The sequence below is a fragment of the Artibeus jamaicensis genome, unplaced genomic scaffold, assembly GCF_021234435.1.
Source record: "Artibeus jamaicensis isolate MK-2021 breed Jamaican fruit bat unplaced genomic scaffold, CSHL_Jam_final contig_473, whole genome shotgun sequence".
In the NCBI taxonomy this organism is placed as follows: domain Eukaryota; kingdom Metazoa; phylum Chordata; class Mammalia; order Chiroptera; family Phyllostomidae; genus Artibeus; species Artibeus jamaicensis.
The window spans coordinates 2,304,850-2,327,571 of record NW_026521851.1 but is presented as its reverse complement, the minus strand read 5'-3'; the positions used below and the strand labels follow the sequence as shown (position 1 = coordinate 2,327,571).

Sequence of the window (22,722 nt, the reverse complement as noted above, 5' to 3'; positions counted from 1 at the left end):
GTTTTACCATACCTTGATTGCATGGTAGAGGAAAACCCCATGCATTGCTTCCCGAATCGCATCCATTCCTCGGAAGGAGAAGGACAAGTTGGAAAGACCGCCACTTATTCTAGCTCCAGGTAATGTTTCCTAGCAAAAAAATGTAAAATGTGAAAAGAGCCCTGGCTGGTATAGCTCAGTGGATTGAGTGCTGGCCTGTGAACCAGTTCAGTTCCCAGTGGGAGCACGTGCCTGGGTTGCAGGCCAGGTCCCCAGCTGCGGACATGTGGGGGCAACCACACATTGATGTTTCTCTTCCTCTCTTTCTCCTTCCCTTCCCCCTCTAAATAAATAAATATAAATATATCTTTTAAAAAGTAAAACATGAAAAGATTCCCCTATTTTGCCAAAAGGAGCAAGGACATCCCTTATACTTTATATATAAAAGTGGAAAGTAAAAGGTTCAAGTTCAAGACTCCTATCACACATTTTACCAATGTCAAGCATCATCTACGTGGAACGGCCAGCTGATATACAAACTGCCTGAGTTGGGAGACAGCTTCCACAGTCTGCTGGAACCTGACCATCCCTCTTCCTGTCACATGCTCCAGAGACACTCGTGCACGTGTACCCAAGCTCCACACACAGACATGTTCACAGCAGCACTGCTCACAATGTCCCAGCACGGGACCAACCAAATGCCGATCAGCAGCGGAAGTGTTCACTGTGGGAGAGCCCCACGATGAAAGGTTATACGTTAACAAAGTATAGCTATACCCCGATCAATCTTTAAAATGAAGGTGGGTAAGGAAAAATCTTAGATTTAAGCTCAGAAACAGGGAAAACTAAGCTGTAACTCTCTATACAGTGATTCTCATTATTTGTGGTGATTAAGTTCTCTCAAGTCACCAGAAACTTGAAACCACTGCTCCCGAGGAAATACAGGTTGGGTTCCTTTGCCCCTCTGGTCCCAAATGTCCATCACCTGATCAGTATGTGACCTTGTTTTATGTGTGTTCCCATTTCAGGACACCTGTTTAATACATATCGTTGATTCACCAACCTGGAGCTCACAGCCAACAGCATCACAACTCCCGTCTGAACAAAGCCTCTCAAACACCCATGTTTTCTCCACGAGGCACCTCCCGCCTCCCCACTCTCAGGAGCACAGACAGCACTGCAGCCCTGTGCCTAGGGCCCCACCCCCTTACACAGGGGAATCCACCCCCCGGAAAAGGCTAAAAATCGGCAAGTACGGCACAAAATCACCGTACTTGTATCCATGAAAAGGGCACTTGTTCACAGAATGGGCGCTGAAACAAGAACCAGACCGAATGTCCTGCTTGACCTCCTCCGGGAAAAGGTGGGTCGGGTCGAGCCGCTCTGCATAAGGAGATGGCCGGGAAGAATGGTGAAGTCCCCATGAGTATTGATTTGGGGTCATGGGTAAAATTTAGTGAGGAAGTGAATGTGCAGATATAGAATCCATGGCTAATTCAGGTCGACTATGCAAATACAAGTGATAAAAGTTATAAAGAAAAAGCAACAAAACCCAGGATGAGGATGCAACCAGAAACAGACACAGGCCATAGCCACATTCTATTCATGACCTAAATGAGAGCTATTATATGCTTTATAATTCATTATTATTCTATTTTTATATATTCTGCAGTATGTGTTATATTTCACAGTTTAAAATAACATAAAAAAAGAATAATAAAGCACCCTAAATTTCAGAAAACCACTTTACTACCTAAGAACCGTAATATCAACATTCCCAGCCAATAAGTACTCGTATATACATGATATTCAAATTATTCACTGGAGCCATATGGTCAATTTGACGTCTTTAGTAGGAGACAGAAAATACCTGTACTTACTTTAATGACTTTTGTTGCATTGATATAATTAACAGCATACAAGTTATGTTCTTCCATCCCAGTACCAATGGTGAGGATGTTAGGGTCAAATATGATGTCATTTGAATTAAAGCCCAGTTTCTTCACAAGCAGATGGTAGGCCCGGGTGCACACTGTGATTTTGGTGTCTGTTTCTGTCGCCTGGAAAAAGGAACAATTGATTGTAATTTAAGCAGAAAAATAGTGTTATCTATGAAAACAGAGGCACACTGGTACTTCAGTACCACTGCTTGGGTTTCATAAAAATCCAAACGCCAAGCAGCTTCTGAACATTTATCAAATTATCTCAAAGGAGGAATTGGTTTAAAGTCCCTCTGTGTTTTCACCAGCACGACAGCTACACTGCTTCTGTAAAAATCAAATCTTACACGCATGGTATAGTCATAAACAGGTTTCTAAAAAATATACACACGTGACAAAGACTCAAACACTACTAAAGGACAAATTACAAACAAGTCCCCCCCAACCGCCCTGCAGAGCTTTGAGCCACCATCCCAGCCACACTTTCTCGGACCTCCCGGCAGGACTACCCGTGTGGCTTCTTAGGATGCATATGTGCTCTCCAGCTCCACAGCTGGTTAACACGGATGGGCCTTAGGTCGTGAGTACAAACTGCACTGGGACTGGCCCTACAAAGAAGGGCACCCTCGGCAGCAAGGCTCAACCCCCAGCCACCTTCCGTCCTCCCTAGACCCAGGGCCGACAGAGTCCACCGTGGCATTTCCCACTGTGTGCCTCCTGGTCTCCTCCACTCTCCCACGCTGCTCCGCAGATGAGCGGTGGAGAGGGAAGGAGACAGAGACAGACAGACAAGGAGGCACGCTCACTGCACGCTTTGCCGCAGCTCCTGCCAGACAACTCAACACCAGGCCTGGGTCCGGGCACCAAGGACAGCTCATGTGCCTCAGACCCTGCGCCCTCTGAGGGAACCTGGCTGTGTCCACTTCCTATACGCATGAAGCAGTTTAAAAATAGAGCTTCGCAGATAAAGAAAGCCCAAGAACAGACACACTCAACCACGCAACCTCCACCACGGAGGGGTGACCTCCCCTAGCCACTACAGAGGGGGCTCCTAAAATGCAAAACTATGTCAGATGCTCACAAAGGTCAGAGTGCCGGAGGAGGGATGTGAGCTTCATCTCCTAGGTTCGGGTTCATTACCTTCAGCAAGGTCAAAGTAAAGGAAAACTAAGAACTACTGCCTTCAGTTCCCCAGAACTATTAGTAACACTATGGTGTACACCACACTGGAAAACACAACATATTCAACTAAAAAACAGCATCCACTTATCAAAATTCAAGGAAAAGGCTGGTTATAAAATAAAAATCTAAAAACCACTACCGAAAGGAAAACTATATTTAAAAAAATATAAGCCAGTCACAACAAAACAACACAAAATACCTAGAGCTTTCCTATTTAAATAAAGCTATAAAACTTGATTGAACAGTAATCAGAAAGACAGAGCATATTCCTGAATGACAAATCTGAATAGTGCCAAGATACCAATTCTTCATTCTTTTCTAGGTTAAAATTAATTAAATTTTAATCAATATCCCAATGGGGCTTTATTTCTCCATAAACTGGAAACTTATTTTCAAGTAATTTTAACATAGGAAAATGTGTTGAATTTAATGGATGCATTTATAGAATGACACTGATTATTCTTTGATATAATTTACACATGTGCATACAAAAAATAATACAGTCTATTACTATATGATAATTATATTTCTAGGAAACCTTATCAAAAACTGTCATATGAAAATAATCATGTCAATTAGTATAGGAAAATTACATATAGAGAGTGAATAGTGATAAAGTTATTCTTTCCACAGAAATTTCAACAATAGAGGTGTTCTGTATTTTGTTATTTAGAGTTAAAAATAACGGGTGATCAAAATAACATCAACAAAAAACATGGAAATGACTCCTATTTGCCTTTTCCTCCAGAGTCTCAAGCCCAGCCCGTCTGTCATAGCTGGCTCTGACCTTGCAGTTGTCTCTGTAACATGGATCATAACCATAAACCAGAGACCGCAGCCAGACAGTCAAACAAGGGAAGTGTGAGTTCCCTGCTTTGTTTAGCCACAACAATGGTTTTCATTTCAAAGAGCTGCTTTCCCCCTATCAGTGGTGGAATCATGGAAGCAAAGCAAATCACCAGTTGAACTCAACAGAGAGGACAGGCCTTAATACCAAAATATCCATATTGCTGGTTTCTGAACTTTGCAAGTATATGAATTTTTTGGTTTTGTCATAATAATTTTCAATACCACAATTCTATAATGAGCATGCATGTCTATAAACATAGGGAAATATTTTAATTAGGAAAAGGAGTCTTTAAAAAGGCATCTTTAATTTCATCTTTAACAGTTGTCTTCTTTACATTTTGCTCATCTTTATCAAATGTAGTTAAATATAGCCATATATACAGTGTCTACCTAATTTTTGGTTTTATATTCTTAATTCAAATTTGTAAGCACTGTCATGCTGCTTGATAATCTTCATAATTACTATTTTTATTTATAATTCCAACAGAGTAATGTAACGTACGTAACCAATTTCTCTTCAGGTGGGCATTTAGGTCGTTCTACCTTCAATAAAGACAGTGAGAAAACTGCATACATAGCATTCTTGGGCTGGCTGCCAACCCCTTTTATTGAAACAATGTCACAGAAGTGAGATCATCGGCCCCAAGGACACAAACGTCGTCCTCTCCTGGCAGGTGTTACAGAGTGGTCCACGAGCACTGTCCCGGCCAGGCCACGCCCCACGGGGAGGCAGGCTCTCTGTGGCACTGGCACAGAGCCTGCTCACTTCTCAGTTTACTGTCGCCAGCCTGGAGGGAGGAAACATTACTTTAATGTCGCTCTGATTTGCATTTCTTCCATAACTGGCAAGTTACAAGTTTTTCCCTCCGCTGTTATTTGCGGGCACATTCTGATCTAAATGGGGACAGCCGTTCTCTGATGAGACCCGGCACCAGCATGCTCGCAGACAAAGCATGGGGATAACCCAGGCCGGGACACTCCTGTCAGTCTTCAAGTAGGCTCCGTCTCCTCCTGGACATTCGACCTTGGCTCACAGTAAACAGGACAACAGCTACCCCAGGTGGCGGCTAGGAGGACTAAACGAGAAGAACTGCTGCTGATTTTGACCAACGTTGGCGTGAGAATCACTTCTAAGGCTTTAAAATTACAGAAGCCTAGCCTCACCCCAGACCACAGGCGCTGAAAATTGAGCCCAGAGAGGGTGTGTGTTTTATAAAACACAGGCAGGGCCCACCTGTCCCTGTGGGAGAGTTTCCGCCTCACATTCAGGGGAAGCAGGCAGATCCCTCGAGCCCACACCAGACCTCTCTTTCAGAGCTGACCTTGTGCCCTGCTGCACTGAGAACACACCCATCCGACTGACGCCCAGCAGCTCCCGGCCTGCCAGCCTTCACTTCTTTCCAGCATTGTGAGCAAACCGCCTCCCTCCTCTCGTACACATCGACTGCCACCCCGCTCAACTCACACGGGCAGGGACCTAGCAGGTGCCCCCTTCTCTATCGGATCATTCCCAGCAGCTCACAAAACAGCTTTGTCACATCATCCGTCTACACACACACAGCCCCCCACACATCCTTTCTTCACCTCATAACCACCTCTGGTTTCCACACTATTTCTCTCTTCTTTACAGTCAAACTCCTCAAAAAAGTCACTTACACCCGCTGGCTCCAATTCTCCTATCCTCTCTTGAACCTACTTCAATTAAGCTTTCATCTCCTTGGAAACAGGACAGCAAGAACACTCACTACCCCATTTCTAAATCCAGTGGTAAATTCTTGGCTGCCTCTACCAGATCTACCCACAACTCTTTAAAATAGCTCATCAAGCCCTTCTGGAAGCTTGTTCTTCACTCACAAGACATGCGAACCCGCCCTTCTGGCCCCTCTCCTATCAAACAGGCTGCTCCTCCCAACTCCTCTCCTCTCCACCCTAGAGCACAGCGGCTCCCACACTTCCTCAGTCCAAGGGCCCCTTTACTGGAGCCACCACTCTGCTGAGCTCTGTCACCCTCTTTAAACCCCACCTACATACAGACCACACCCAAGACAGGGACTCTATCTGCAGGCCAGACCGTGCCCGGGAAACCCAAAACCGCCTGCACAACAGCACACTCCACATGCCGCCATAACCGTGGTCCATCCTCACCCACCCCAAATCTGCTTCTCTCAGTCTCCTGTCCTTTCAAGTGCTCTGGCCAAAGACCCCTGAAATTATCCCTGACTCCTCTTTCTTTCACAACTCACAGCCAAAGGTGAAAACAAACTCCACTGGCTCTACCTTAAAATATATCTAGAAACAGATGAGCAGAGCAAGTACCAGAACAGGAAAATAGAAGGGAAACTGGATCACACTGCCCAGCGGTGACCAGCCTGCATGAGAGCTGTGGCAGCCACCTGCAAGCTTTTACAGAAAGCTGAAAAGTTTTTCTTGAGACATCCCATCACCATTTATGCACCCTACCGAGTGCTGAGCCTGCTGGAGTGAAAAGGAAATTTGTGGCTCGCTGCTGCAGAATAGGCAGGTACCAAACAATTAAAAAATCGCAACTGAGTTAAATCCTGCCTCCTTCCTCCCAGAGCCTGACTCACATGCTAATGCATGACTGTGCTGGAATAACTGATGACATCTATTCTAGCGGAATAGATTTAAGAGAGAGCAATATGTATTGGGAATGAAAGAGGACTATTAACTTCCAATAAAAAAGAAATGAAGCATGCAACAGAAATTTTAATGTATTAGAAGCTGCTCCGGTACCTTTACAGGTAACTGTTATATGCTACCCTGGGCATCAGGAAGGGAACACTGAAGTGGCCGACTGAACAGCGAAAGAGGCTGCTAAAGGAACATTTATAACGAATGCCTCTGGTACCTTTTCTAGACTTGTCACAATTCAACCCTGAATATTCTACTGCAGACTTAGAGAAAGCTAGGAGCTGGGGTTTTGATGACATCCTCAACAGTAAATGAAAAAATAAGAAAGGAGTTATACTGCTTCCTGAACATTTAGTGGAGGCAGTCATGAGAAGCACCTGCATGAGGCCACTCACTATGGAAGGGCCTCGTTAACCAGCCATATTAAACTATGGCTTTCAGGTCCTGGAATTTCTAAAGCCGTATGGAAAACAACGCCCAAGTGTGTTGCGTGCCAAAAGAACAACCCCAAGAAAGATCCCCGTTAGGAAAAAAAAAAGGGGAAACAGTACCAAGGACAGGGTCTGTTTGAGGACCGGCAAACAGCCTTTATCCAGACACTGAGGGCCTGAGGATGAAAATACTCTAGTCACACATTTTCAGGATGGTAGAGGTCTATCCTACCAGAACTGAGAAATTCTCAGAGGTAATGAATGAAAGCCCTACTGAGGAAAATAATTCCTCGCTGTGGCCTACCCACCACCATCCAGAGCAATGACAGAGATGATTTTGTTTCCAAAATTACCCGGAAGATTAGTAAATTTATAGGAATCAAGTGGAGACTCCACACAGCATAGAGACCTCAGGCTTCCGGGGATGCAGAGAAGATGAACCACACCTTTAAGATAGATATAGCCACACCGTGTCAAGAAACTCACCTGCACTGGGATGAAGTTTTGCCTAGTGCCCTGCTCAGGATAAGGGTGCCTCCTTAAAACGGGGTTCGGTTGAGCCCTTATGAAATTGTGTACAGTCAACCATTTCAGGCTTTGTTTGGGGTGGGAGATATGTATGTAGGTAAGACATGAAAATAAAGAGCCACATACAGCATCTAAGTCAGATCCCAGCTGTGATTAATGACCTCGAGGGTACTGGAGCTCTCCCCCATAGGTTCACGACATTCCTCTGAACTGGAGACAAGGTGCTACTCAAGTCTTGGGAGACAGGATCCCCTAGAGAGTCGCCTAGAAGAAGAGTGGACTGGAATCTGCGTTGAACAGACTTTCATTTCATGTCTTACAGATGTTTGTACTCCTCTGGAGAGATTAACAGGAACCTATGGTAACTCTAAAAGACACAGAAATGTTTTCTTTAAAAATGCTAATGTAGTCCAAGCTGTAAAATATGCAACTTTTGTCAACTATTTTAAAAACTGTTTTAGATGAATTGCAACACCACCACTAACGTATCTTATGCCTTTAGTCATGTCAAATTGATGACAAAATGGTTTCTAATATGTGGAAAGACTGTTTACACAATAGCAAAATTATTTTTAAATAATCTTATCTGCTTTTATGTTGTTTTAGTTTGTATTTCTTTAATTAAAGTAATCTTAGAGAGCCCTGGCTGGTATGGCTCAGTGGATTGAGCACTGGCCTGAGAACCAAAGGGTTGTGGGTTTGATTCCCAGTCAGGGCACATGCCTGGGTTGTGGGCCAGGTCCCCAGTAGGGGGCACATGAGAGGCAACCACACACTGATATTTCTCTTCCTCTCTCTCTCCCTCTCTTCCCCTCTGTAAAAATAAATAAATAAAGTATTTTTTTAAAGTAATCTTAGAGAAATAAGATAATTAAAAACTAACAGCCCTGGCTGGTGTAGCTCAGTGGACTGAGCACGGGCCTGAGAACCAGACAATCGCGGTTCGATTCCCAGTCAGGGCACATGCCTGGGTTGCAGACCAGTTCCCTGCAGGCCAATTCCCAGCAGGGGACTCATAAAAGGCAACCATACATTGATGTTTCTCTCCCTCTCTCCTTCCCTTCCCCTCTAAAGATAAATAAATAAAATCTTAAAAAAAAAAAAGACTAACAGTGGGGAGAATGATAGGGGAACTCAAGAGTTAAAAAGACTCCAGCCTTAGCTAACAGTTGATAGGTTTAAGTGATTAATGCAGGTGGAAAGCTGTTGTTCCAGGAGACTCCAGAAGACAAGCAATTCAACCTTGGTGCCCCAGAGGGTCTTCAAGCCACAGAGATGGTATCTGAGCCACTGTGTTCCAGGGAGCAAACACAGATAAAGAATTATTGATCAACAGATAAAGAAGTACCAGGAAAATCACCACCAGACTGCAACACTTACCCAATTAACCGTTTTTTCCAAACCCCTTACCTACCCTTTCTTCTCCTTATAAAAACATTGGTTTATGATGAAATGTTAAGAAAGTTTGAGGGTATGTAATCCACCGTCTTCTCAGATCACCAGCATCTGAATAAAGCACCCGTAAGATTTCAATCATCTTTCTATTTATTGGTTCTGGTGGTGACAGGCAGCACGAACGCCAACTTTTCCAGTTTCACTATTATATTAGGCCACTCTACCAAGCCTGGGAGATGTAGCAGCTCTGCCTAATACATAGAAACAAACACAGGGAGACAGCCAAAATGAGGAGACAAAGAAATATGGCTCAAATGAAAGAAGAGAACAAAAATCCAGAAAAACAACTAAACAAAATGGAGACGAGCAATCTAGTAGATTCAGAGTTCAAAACACTGGTTATATGGATGCTCAATGAACTTAGTGAGAACCTCAACAGCATAAAAGAGATCTAGTCAGAAACGAATACCCTTATTAAAATAAAGAACAACTTACAGGGAATCAACAGTACAGTGGATGAAGCTGAGAATCAAATCAGCAACTTGGAGAATAAGGGAGCAAAAACAGCCAATCAGAACAGCATGAACAAAAAAGAATACAAAAAACAGAACAATGTAAGAAAACTCTAGAACTTCAAGCATACCAATATTGACATCATGGGGGTACCAGAAGGAGAGGACAGAGAGCAAGAAATTGGAAACCTATTCAAAAAAGTGACAGAAAACTTCCCTAACCTGGTAAAGGAAATAGACATAAAAGTCCAGGAAGCACAGAGAGTCCCAACAAGATGAATCCAAAAGGCCCACACCAAGACACAACATAATTAAAATGTCAAAGGTTAAGGACAAAGACAGACTCTTACAAGCAGCAAGAGAAAAGCAGTTAGTTACCTATAAGGCAGCTCCCATAAGACCACCAGCTGATTTCTCAGAAGAAACTTTGCAAGCCATAAGGGATTGGCAACAAAAAGTGATGAAAAGCAAGGACCTACAACCAAGATTACTTTACCCACCAAAGCTACCATTTAGTGTCAAAGGACATGTAGAGAGCTCTCACACAAAAAACAGTTAACGGAGTTCACCACCACCAAATCAGCATTATATGAAATGTGAATGGGTCTTCTTTAAGAAGAAGTAAAAGATTAAAAAATATGAATGGTAAAGAGGCAATAAATACATATCTATTAATAATTAACTCTAAAAAATAAAGTAAATAAGCAGGATAGAGACAGAATCCTAGATATAGAAAACATTTTGATGGTTGCCAGATGGGAGGGTGTCAGTGAGATGCACAAAAAAAGTGAAAGGATTAAGAAGTATCAGTACAAATTTGTAGTCACAGAATAGTCATGGGGATGTAAAGTACAGCACAGGGAATAGAGCAGCCAAAGAACATTGATGCATGACCCATGGACATGGGCAACAGCGTGCGGATTGCCTGAGGGCTCAGGGGGAGGCTGAGTGGTGGAGGACACATTGGGTCAACTAGAACTGCATAAACAATGAAATATTTAAAATATTAAAAATTAAAATTGCAATTTCATTCAATAATACACTAAGTAATAGAACACGCATATAATGGAATATAAGGCAACCATAATCTGTAGAGTAAACCCATATTCGCTAAGGTGAGTAGATGCCAACATTCTGAGTCAGGCGTAAGGGTTACAGGATCACGTAATCTCATTTACACAAACTTATCAATTTGCTAGAAACTCTTCTGCTCTTTTCCTAAATGCCACATGACTTGCTCATTTTATTCAGTTTTCCCAATCTTCTCTTCTCAGAGGGGCTTTACAAGACCACCTTTTCTAGCACAGCCCACTCTTCCCTGCCCCCGCACCCGAATCCAGCCCCAGCCCTGCAGCACAGGCCCCGGGGAGCCAGACTCCCAGCCCTGCAGCACAGCACTTGCACCTGTGTGACAGGAGGGAATCAGGCAACGTCTCTGTGCTCTGGAATATAACAATATTAAGTATATATACCCAGCATTTATATTTTGGGAGGCAAATTCTGATTTTACATGTGTAGTGTACCTACTTAGTAAAAGTAAAGGTTCAAATAAATGTTCTTTATCAACATGATCTCTTTTTTGCAGCCTTCTGATTTGGACTTCTCTCAAGAGGAAAATGTATCTTTTGTACAAAAATAGTAACATTTGTTTTAAAAACGATTTCATTTTAAAAATAGAAAAGGGCATAAAATCCCACCACCTGTCAAAAGAATGAGTGAGTGTGTCCCCGTCTGAGACCATCCCTGCCCTCCCGTTGACAACTACAGACTTTTTCTCCACCGATACAGACACAGGTATAGCCACGTAAATGCTTTTTATGGAACACCCGGTTCAGTCACTTGTTTTTCATTCAGTTTACTGTAGGCCTGGTTCCACTGTCTCATTCTTGACTGCTGCACAGTATTTACTCTGTTGAAACGTTTTCTTATCAAGGGACATTTAGCGTACTCTCAATTTTTTCCCACCACAATGCTACAATGAATATGAACACATACTCCATCTATTACAAGATTCCCAGGAGGGGCGGAATCACAGTGCATGAATTTTAAAATATTGTTCTAAATTAAATATTGGATATAGAAATATTTGTAAAGTACTGTGAGGTGTAAAACAACGAAACAATATCTCTACACCTCTATCACACAGTTGAACTACCACTGTGTTTGAGGCTTCCTTGTGCCCCTTACTTGAGTCCATGGTAGAGACATAAAAGTTGCCATTAATCAATCTTTTCCTTTTTAAAATTTAATAAAAGAATCTAATTTGATATTGTTTCATTTTTTAATTTCTGTAATCACTATAAAATGTAGCATCTTCTCCTAGGTTTATTGGTTATTTGTATTTCTTCTATAAAACAGCACCATGACTTTCACCATACAAAAAAGTTTTACTATTCTCTTTTATCCTCACCCAAGGACATTTTTTCATTGCTTTTAGAGAGAGAAAAAGGGAGAGAGGGAAACATGAATGTGAGAGAGAAACACTGACTGGTGGCCTCCTAATATGTGCCCAGAGTGGGGATGGAACCTGCAACCTCGGTATGTGCCCTGACGGAATCAAAGTGACAACTTTCGGTTGCAGGACAGCACTGTGACCAAGCCACACTGGCCAGGGCCAAAGTCTTACTTCTTTCTGTTGAGTGCTTTATCAGTTTTCTTTTTGCCTTCCCACGTTTAGATGAATGTTTTCCCATACAGTCTTCAGGATTTTGTTTTATATACTTAGATCTTTAATTGATATAGATTTTATTTTAGTATATGGCAGGAAACAGGGCTCCAACTTTATTTTCTTCCAAACCCATAGTCAGTTGTTCTAATAGCATTTACTGAACAATTCCTTTCTCAACTGGCATAAAGACTTCATTATATATCAAATTTTGATATACAAGCAGGCATGGATATATGGTATTATGGTACACACACACACACAGATGGCTGTTTTAGACTCAGTTCTTTTCCGTCAGTGTGTTTAGTCTGGGTAACACAATGGAGCTCGGGCAAAAAAAAAGCCGCTCACCTGTCCTTCTTCGTCAAAAGCCATGATGACCACAGCAGCACCAAACTTCCTGATCCTCCTGGCCTTCTCCAGGAAGTCCTCCTCCCCCTCCTTCAGGCTGATGCTATTGACGATGCACTTGCCCTGGCAGCACTTCAGGCCGGCTTCAATCACAGTGAAATTGGAAGAGTCGATGCACAAGGGCACCTGAGATCGCAAGGGCAGAAAGTCACAGAAAGATGACAAGTCACCACCAATTCCTGTCTGAAGGAATTCCTGTCCCCGACAGTCCCCATTTCTTCTGCAGGAGAACAATAAACAAATGATAGTGTCAGAGATAGAACTTTAATAGACCTGTTCTAAAAGCCCCAAATTCTTGAAGTTATTCCAGTCTTACAAGAGACCACATGCAGGGAACGCCTGAAATTTCTAACTCAAAGATCGCAGGTCAGCTCACTGGCTTCAGTACCCATTCCTACTCACAAGTGCCTGTACTGTGAGGCCAGCCCCTCACTCAGATTCCCATATCCCCAATCTGAATTGGAATTAATGTGTGGTCTCCTGCCCTTGGGAACAACCATCCAGCCACGTTATTAAAATTCAATCTGCCCTTTGGAAAATCAAGTTCCTGACTAGAAAAAAAAAAATTAGATGTAATATTCAAGCCATGCGTGTAACTAAAATAAAGGACAGGATCGGAATGCACAATGAGAACAGGACCATTACTCCCCGTGCATTTGTTCCTCTTATTCCAGGGAAGGTCAGAGAACTTCAGAGAAGGACCAGGGCAGCTGATCATTTAATAAATGAGTGACAACATGTCGTGTTCCATGCTGAATTCAGGACAACGGCTAGACAGGCCAGTCCCTGGCTCCCCTGAACTCGTAAAAGTTAAATGTTTAAACAAATAATGACGGAAAGTGCAAAAAATGCTAGAGCACAAGCCACCATGAAAGCATATGTATGACACAGGGGACAAGGGAAGGGAGATTCAGGAAAAGGGTCCCAGGGCAGGTGGCTCATCCTTGAGGAAAACAAAACAGAACCAGGAATTCATGCATTTAGCTCCTTCCTGGCATACTGGTAATGACAGGTGTGCTCGGGAAAGGGTCAACACAATGATGATAACAGGCCAATGTTTTAAAGCATTTGCTGGCCATTTGGTATCCAGACTTTGCAGGTCTTATGTTTTTATAGCATATCCCAATTGTTCAAACTTTGGTCCCAAATAAACTGGTGAAAATCAGAAAAGATTAAGAAAGAAAAATCAATGTAGCAATCAGACACTAATTAATTAATAATGCCTTAAGTTCCTTGGGATCCTTCACAGTTAACAAGGCATTTTATCTTTACAACTCATAAATCAGACAAAGCCAATATGATTATGCCCATTTCAGAGATGAGAAAGGAAACTTAGGGTCTGTGGGTGAAAAGGGGGTTCTATGGAAAGCAGCCTCACGGAGTGACCCAATGATAAATTCCTAACTGAACAGGTTAGGAATGACGACCACTGGTAGTCACACCCCAAGCATGTAACTTCTTTAGTAAAAGTTTATCTTTGCTGTAGGCAAACCCTGTGCATCCAAGTTAACACACCTTTGGAATAACCACACTTACGAGCACATAGCCCCATTAACTATCCTGTAATCCAGTCCTCAACCTGCTTTCTGCCGCCTCCATGCAATCGTCTTTATACTCCCTCCTTATACTGAAATGCACAAAAGAAACTGCAAACTGTTATTCTCTGGAGCATCTGAGACCTTGCTCCCCAGCAGTAAGTCCTCAGTTTGGCTCAGTGAGGTCATAAAAATTCTCTACAGTTTGGATACATTGTTCTTACAGGGACAGATCACTGACTGACATGATGGGACTAAAAGGTGGGTCTTCCAGCTCCTGGCACAGCCCTCCTCCTGCTATTCAGTTGATAAACAACTGCTCTGACTTTGAGCAAGTCATTTATTTTCTCTGCACCTTACATTATCAAAATATTTAATCCCACAGGAAAGATAAGCCTTCTTTTTCAATTTTCAATTTAAGAGAAAAAGAGGAGGGAGGCAGAGAGAGAGAGAGATCAATTTGTTGTCCCACTTATTTATGCATTCATTGGTCAGTTCTTATGTGTACCCTGACTGGAGATCAAACCCGCAACCTTGGCATGTTGGGACAATGCTCTACCCAACTGAGCTATGTGTCCAGAGGGCCATTACAAGGCTTCTTAATGAGAGTTTTAAGACAAAAGTGAAGGAAGGGTTAATGTAATTCACTGAATACTACAAAGACATCCAACTTAAGCATTTGCTGAAACCCCTTAAGAAAACTGACAGCCCTATTCTCCTAACGCACTGGTGATGGGGGCTCAAGTGTTGGAAATTTAGTTTCAGCTAATAGCTATATAAGCTTAGCGATCAGTGTATGGAAAAAGCTACTGTCTCAGGAACTGAAGGCATGACCCACCCTGGCTCCAGGAGACCACCAGCAGGTCCACCTTGTGTCTCAGGAGGACGGCAAGCAATTACAAAGGTGTCCGAGCCACTGTGCTCCAGGGAGAGATGCCCAGCCCTTGGCCCAAGACACAAATGAAAGAATGCTGCAGCTTTTTATCTGATTAACTTTTCCCCTGACTTCCAATCCCCTACCTACACTTTTCTTTTCCTTGTAAAAAGGGCCAGTTGAAAATGAAATTTAAGACGGTTAGGTTTCAAACCCACCATCTCCTCAGATCGCTGGCCATTTGAATAAAGTGCCCACAAAGATTCAATAGCTGTCTCTGCTTATTGGGTCTGGTAGGTAACAAGCAGCATGAACGCCAGCTTTTCTGGGTTCAGTAGGAGATTTCTTTTTAAAAAGAACTTGAAAAATCACTCCTCATCTCAAATTCAATGGTAGAAAGATAAAGTGAAATTTTTAAAGTTTTTAGAATCCATCTAAAATTTTTTAAAAGACTGCCCTGACAAGTGTGGCTCAGTTGGCTGGGCATCATTTTACAAAGCAAAAGGTCGCTGGGTCAGTTCCTGGTCGGGGCACGTGCCTTGGTTGCAGGTTCCATGCCAGCTGGCATGCACAGGAGAGGGAACCAATCAACATTTCCTTCTCTATCCTTCTCCATCCCTATCCCACTTTATAAAAATAAATAAGATTTAACAAAATAAAATAAAACATTTTTAAAAGACTGACACAAAAATGAATTTTCATCTTTTAAAGAACACATGTAAAAGCTGACAACATACCTTGATTTAATCTTGTTTTGTGACTGTGATAAACTTACAAAAGTCTCTTCTTCCCATGATAAGGAAGAATTAGCTGAGTTGCCTTATCTACTGCAGGAATGGAACTAATGATTTTGTAGGAAGGATAAGAATATCCTTCAGAGACACAAAAACTGGGTTCCTAGTCTATCCAGACATCAGAGGAGACTAACAATTCTTGTGAGCAATTCCAGAAGCCTTGGAAAGAGCCAAGCTGAAGTCACATCTCTCTCAGAAGTCTGGTTTTTATCATAAGGCTAACGTTAGGCAAGAAAACACACAAAAGCCACTGGGCTTTTGACACAGGAAAACAGAAAACCAGTGTATGAGATGACAGATCAATGGGACAAATGACAAAGTTCAGTGAATGACAGAATGACACATAAATTCCTTTCATGAATAAAAATTTTGTACAACCTTAGCAATGTCAGGCTCAGAAGCAATGAGGTTGCAAAATCTGGTCATTGCACTTGGACCATCTAGCATGCCATCATCCATGTTGATATCCAACACCTGGGCTCCCATTTCCACCTGCTGTTTGGCAACGCTCAGGGCCTCCTGAGGAAAGAATGCAGGAGAAAGCAGCATGAGTACAGGGTGGGGCAGGAGAGGCTAACAAAGCAGCCCCTTCCAGTCCTGAGCAGTCTTTTCAAATTATACTCGACCCACTGGCCAGCCTCCCGGACTCTGGGCCTACTCTCTTCCTATCAATCACCACAGATTATCCCTAATCGCATCTTCCCATCACATCATTTCACTACCCAGAATCCACCAGGGCTGCTCTCCTGCCATAAAGAATCTAAACTCCTCAGCCTGGAGTTCGGGCCCATGAGACTTGACCCTAACTTCTTACCTCCACAGCCAAGTCCATCTCTACCTCTGTGTCATAGGTCACGTTGTCCCCTCTGCTGGAAACACAAGCCCCTTCCTGTCTATATTGCCAAGCCCCATCTCTAAGAAAAGTCCTTAGAGAAACCATCCAAAAAGTATATAACTCTTTAGTGTTGGTCGAAACATGCAGACCATTTGTTGAAGGCTCTTGATAGAAGTTACGCGAAATATGAGTTAAATGCCAGCCAGTTTTTATATTGGATTTTATATTGGAAGACTGTTCAAATCCTTTAACATATATATTATATACTGTAATCTCCAAGAACAGAATGAACTTGCAGCATTTCCCACTACAATCACTTAAGGAGTATCTTGCAGAATCAGTATTCTGGAGAATATTCTTTGGGAAACACAGCTTATTCCACAATGATCTGCTGCCTGTAAACCTCTGTAACAATTATAATCATTATCACACGGTTTACTAATTACCACTCCCTTGTTATTTCATAAGTTATTAGCTTATTCCTCAAAGCAGACTTTAAATATTTGGAAATCTGAAGGTCTTATGTGTTTCCCATTCTTTGAGTAATGTTGGGCAAAACAACACGTTCAATAATGCTTTCTCACTGATTGATACAACAGAGAATTTAATTTTCTAAGTCTTCACTGTATACGTCATAGTGTGATAATTTTTTTCTTAGCCAAGATGAACCAAACAGAAATGTTTAGCAATCATTGTGACAGAACAGGCATGAGACCCTTCAGCATATGACACAGAAAAAGGCCCTTCATAACGACCCAAAGTTACATAGAGCAAAGGGATCACAATAAAATTTAGCATATAAATTAACAAAACACAGGATAAAAACATGATCAAGAGATGTAGAAAAATCATTTGATAAGACAGCACATCTGTTTATAATTAAAACACTCAATAAAACACAGAGGAAGGAAACTGCCTCTACACAATAAAAACCATGTATGACAAACCCTCAGCCAATGGTGAAAAGCTTTCCCTCAAAAATCAGGAAAAACACAAAAATGCCCACTCTCACCACTCTTACTCAACATAGCTCTAGAAGTCCTAGCCAGAGCAATCAGGCAATAAAAAGAAATAAAAGGCATCCAAATTGAAAATGAAGTGTCATTTTTGCAGATGACACGATTCTATATATAGAAAACCCTAAAGACTCCACACACACACACAAAAACCTATTACAAACAATAAACAAATCAAGTTGCAGGACACAAAGTCAATATACAAAATCCACTGCTTTCCTATATACTAACAATGAAACTTCAGGGAGAAAAAAATTTTCAAAAATTCCTTTTGCAACCAAAAGAATAAATTACCTAGGAATAAACTTAACAAAGGATGTGAAGGACCTATATACAGAAAACTACAAAGCACTCTTAAAAGCGAGAGAAAAAGGCATAATACAATAAAGATATTCCATGTTCATGGATTAGAAAAATCTACATAGTTAAATGGCCATATCACCCAAAGCAATATACAGGATTTAATTCAATCCCCATCAAAATTCCTATGCCATTTTTTAAAAGAAACAGAACAAAAAAGTATCAGATTTTTATAGACCCACAAAAGATCCCAAATAGCCAAAGCAATCCTGAGAAAAAAAACAAAGCCAGGTAAATCAAACTACCTGATTTCTAACTGATTTGAAAAACAGAAAAGCAGACACATGGACTAACGGGACAGAATTGAGAACCAACAAGTAAAACCACATGTATATGGGCAAATAATTTTTGACAAAGGAGCCAAAAATACACAGTGGAGAAAGAAAGCCTCTTGAATAAATGGTGCTGGGAAAACTGGAAAACCACACACAAAAGAATGGAACTAGATTTCAGTTTGTCCCCGTGTCCAAAAATTAATTCAAAATGGATCAAAATCCTAAATATAAGATCTGAAAAAATAAAGTACATCAAAGGAAACATAGGTACTAAAATTATGAACCCTGGTCTCAGAAAATATTTGATGAATTTGACCCCAAAGGCAAGGAAAGTAAAGGAAAAAAAATTAATGAATGGGACTATATCAAACTAGAAGGCTTCTGCACAGCCAAAGAAACCAGCAATAAAACAAAAAGGCAACCAACCAAATGAGAGACACTTGCAAATAACATGTCCAAGCAAATAAAATATATAAAGAACTCATACAACTCAACACCAAACAACCGAACAGTCCAATTAAAAAACAGGTAGAGGACCTAAACAGATCCTCTCCCAAGAAGACATACAAATGGCCAACAGATAGATGAAAAGCTGTCCAACTTCACTAGCTATTAGAAAAATGCAAACCACAACTGCAATGAGACACCACCTCACACCTTTTAGAATGGCCATTATCAACAAGACAGGTAATAACAAGTGTTGGTGAGGTTGTGGAGAGAAAGAAACTCTCCTTCACTATTGGTGGGAATGTAAACTGATACCTCCACTATGGAAAACATATAGCAGTTCCTTGAAAAATAGAGTTACCATATGACCCAGTAATCCTCCTTCTGGGTATCTGCTCGAAAACATTTATTTGCAAAGATACGTGCACCACTATGTTCACTGCGGCATTATTCATGGTGGTCAGGACACATAGACAACCCAAGTGTCCTTTGACAGAGGACTGCATGAAGAAGATGTGGTACACGTAAACAACGGAATACTAATCAGCTATAAGAAAAGATGAAATACTGCCATCTTTGACAACATGGATGGACCTTGAGAATATTATGCTAAGCAAAATAAGTCAGAAAAAGCTAAGAACTGTATGTTTTCATTCACATGTCGGATATAAAACTGAAACTCATAGACGCAGACAACAGTGTGGTGGGTACCAGAGGGAAGGGGCAGAGGGGCAGTAATGGGGAAGGGGGGCCAACATGTGGTGACAGGAGATGATTGGACTTGGGGTGGTGGGCACACAGTGCAGTGTACAGGTGATGAGTCAAAGAAACGTACACTTGAAGCCTGTATGATCTTACTGACCGATGTCACCCCAGTAAGTTTAATAAAAAAAAAAAAACCTAATTAAATAAATAGCATATCAAAAAAAACTTTTGAGTATCAGCAATGTATTAAATTCAGTAAAGAATAAAAAGATGTGTAAGTCACAATGCTTGCTCTTAAAGGCCATACACCTTGTTGAGGGCACACAACACAGTCATACAAAGCTACCGGGGCTGCTGTAGAGTGTGAGTCACATGCCGAGATGGGCTGGACACCGGGAAGGGGAAGTGTCTGCGGACTGGGATGGAGAGAGCTCCCCAAGGCAGGGTCTTCAGCAGCGGCCTGGGAGGTGGACCGGGGAATGCAGAGAGAAGTTGGCAAGCGACCTGGTTGGACCAGAGGTCAAATGACCGGGAAAAAAGAGATGCCAATACCCTCCCTTTCTAATTCACGAGAGTCACAGAATAACAGCTTGTAGGTCCAATCTTCCCAAAGCTGCTCAGAAACAAAGTGATTTCTTAAAAGATGTAGAAATTGAGCAAAAAGTTTTCTGAGGAAGTTTTCTGAGGCCAATACTCTTTGATCCTCAACAGATCACCAACACATGGAGAACTCCAAGCCAATGAGGAGCCACTCCCACCTCCCACTCTCTGTCATCCAGGCAGAGAGAAGAGTGGTTCAGGGCTGGGCTGGACAGACGTGGGTCTATCATCACTTGCTGTGAAACAACAGTCTTCAATTGCACATGTGTAAAATGAGGATTCCCCAAAACAGTACTTATCTCATAGGTCTGTGAAGATTAAATGAGTGAGGTGGCAAAGCACTTTGCACACTGACTGGCAGAGAGTAAGACCATATTAAACAATAGATATTACTCCCGTCTGTTTGCTTCTCCCTACAATGCCCTCTGTTCTCTGCATCAAAGCTATCAAGGCTGAAAGCTAAAAAAGACACCACCGAATGGTCATAAAATGAAAACATAAATAGAAACACTGACAGCTGAAGAACATTACACACTATGAAGGGTCACTAGGATTCAGAAGGGAACAAACACGAACAAGCCTCCCGGAACATTCAGGTAACAGATAGGAAGGGAAGGCGGTGTGGTGCCCACGTGGAGAGGACTGGATAACGACACGCAGAGTGTCAGCGGTGACAGCTGCTGCACTGGGAAGGGTGTGACAGAGCGCACTGGCAGGAGCAGCGGCAGGGCGGAGGGGGAACCTATGTGCTGCAGAGGGAGCCATAGAGGAGTAATCGTGGGTCCAGAAAGGATTATAAATGGGCCCTTTATGATTAAAAAATTCCCCTTTGATAGTGGTTTCTGGAAGATTTATTTCCTAAAGACTGCAAAACCTTCAAGGGAGAGAAGTTTGATGATAAATCAGTAAAGCCCAGACCCAATTCCTCCATTTTTAAATTCGTGTTTGCATAAGGAAAAAAAAAACCTTTATCCAGAGGATTAGGGTGGGTTCTATTTGGATTACATTTTGCTCATCTACAGAGGATAGAGCTTAGAAATACTCTTCACCAAATGACTACGTGAACTTCCCAAAAAAGAGCCTATTCTTTCTTTTGTGTTTGCATATTGCTGTCAGTCTACAGCTAACAGAACCAGTACCACATTAGTCACTGTTTCATGTGGTCATGAGGAGTTGAAATTGTCTTGGCTTTCCCCTTCCCTGGAAGGATTTGTGAGAAGCCAAAATGAAGAGCATTCTCAAATTTTAAAACCTACTTCCCGATGAACAGAAATAGCAAGACCCCGATCCCTCCCATCTTACCCCACTTCCTAGCCCAAATGCAGCACAGTGACAAACGATGACATGAGCACTTGAATTTGGCAAAGCAGCACCCTCCCCCCAGCCCAGCCTGCTGCAAACACACATCACAGGCCTTCTCACACCTGCCAGCAGCTCTGCTAATAACCAGCCAAAGGCTAAGGAAGAGCTGCTTAATTTACATGCTGTCTAACAACAAAAAAGGGGGGGCAGATGCCTCAAGGGTAGTGTTGAGGTGCTTACTTCATAGGCTCCTGCCATGACGAGTTTGGCAAACTTCCGGGATCCTGCCACATTACAGCGTTCTCCAATGTTAACAAAGTTGGTGTAGGGGCCAATCCTGAAGGGCTCTAGACCTTAAAAGGAGAAACACTTTGAAAAATTCCTGAAAATGCATATGGTGACACACTGCAGACGGAATGCAGACGTTTTCCTAAGCAAGTGAAGAAGTTTCTATGCCACAACCCATCTGACCAAAGAGGAGATGTGATGTGGAAACAGGACCAGCACCTTCTTCCCTCAGGAAACGGAAAACAACATGCGATACAAAGTATCACTACAGAAAAGGCCTTTAACTGCTTTGTTCTATGCATTGTATTTAACCTGTCGGGAGAGGGAATCTAGCTAGGTGGTGACTGGCAGGCTCTGGGGACAGTGAGCCTCGGGTTCAGCCCTTCCCACCCATCTCAGTGAACTTGGTGACTTCTCACAGCCTCGGAGCTGACAGAATAGACTGTGAAAGTACCTGTCCTATAATGTTACCGTAAAAATGAGACTAGATACATTAACAAACATAAAATCAGCACCAGCAATCAGAGATGTTGTTAATAAAATAAAATGCCTTCTGAATCCTCCGCCAAGGCACTGGTTGAGGAAGAGACAGAGAAAACGGAGAGGAGAATAATGAGCACAGGCGGGTATTTGCTCATCAGCTAGGGAGACCATTTCTTCCCACTTTGGGCTTGTGATTTCACTTTCCCATGGTAGTGACTGTGGGCAAAAAGGAGCCACATACTAACCTGACATGCTCAGGGGAGGCCTGTGTGGTGGCCTTACAAACTCCGAGAACAAAAGTAACCACACAGGATGGTTTGAAATTACAACTTCTTCACCAAAAGCAGGTTGTGGCAGGCGTCATGTCCTAGGCGGCATCTTTCCTGACAAAGGTCAGTCTTACCTTAACTGAGCCTGTCTGTTGTCTTTTTGCATCTGCGATAACACACCTTTGGAATGTCTGAGTAATCCCTTTTGCCAGACCCCTCAGAGCACAGTCCCTTACCGGAGCACAAGACCGCAGGAACCCCTCGCTGTTATCCCATTCCCCCACACAGCACTCCGATGTGCTATAATGTTCATTGTTAACGATCCTAGACCCACCCACGTAAGAGAAGTATTTGTCTCTTCATTTTACTCTCTCCAGTCCCACACGTGTCCCTGC

General features: G+C 42.4%; 1 protein-coding gene across 3 annotated transcripts in view; it reads right to left on the bottom strand.

The window, feature by feature from the left end:
* MTR (5-methyltetrahydrofolate-homocysteine methyltransferase) overlaps positions 1-22,722 on the bottom strand; it is a 97,799-nt gene that overhangs the window by 43,955 nt on the left and 31,122 nt on the right. For all 3 annotated transcript variants that reach the window (XM_053667883.1, XM_053667884.1, XM_053667885.1), the window contains exons 13-17: positions 21,528-21,640; positions 16,126-16,266; positions 12,485-12,670; positions 1,860-2,039; positions 13-129 (exon numbers count right to left, since the gene is read on the bottom strand). In XM_053667883.1, the coding sequence (XP_053523858.1) occupies positions 13-129; positions 1,860-2,039; positions 12,485-12,670; positions 16,126-16,266; positions 21,528-21,640 (737 nt within the window). The remainder of the gene's footprint in view (positions 1-12; positions 130-1,859; positions 2,040-12,484; positions 12,671-16,125; positions 16,267-21,527; positions 21,641-22,722) is intronic.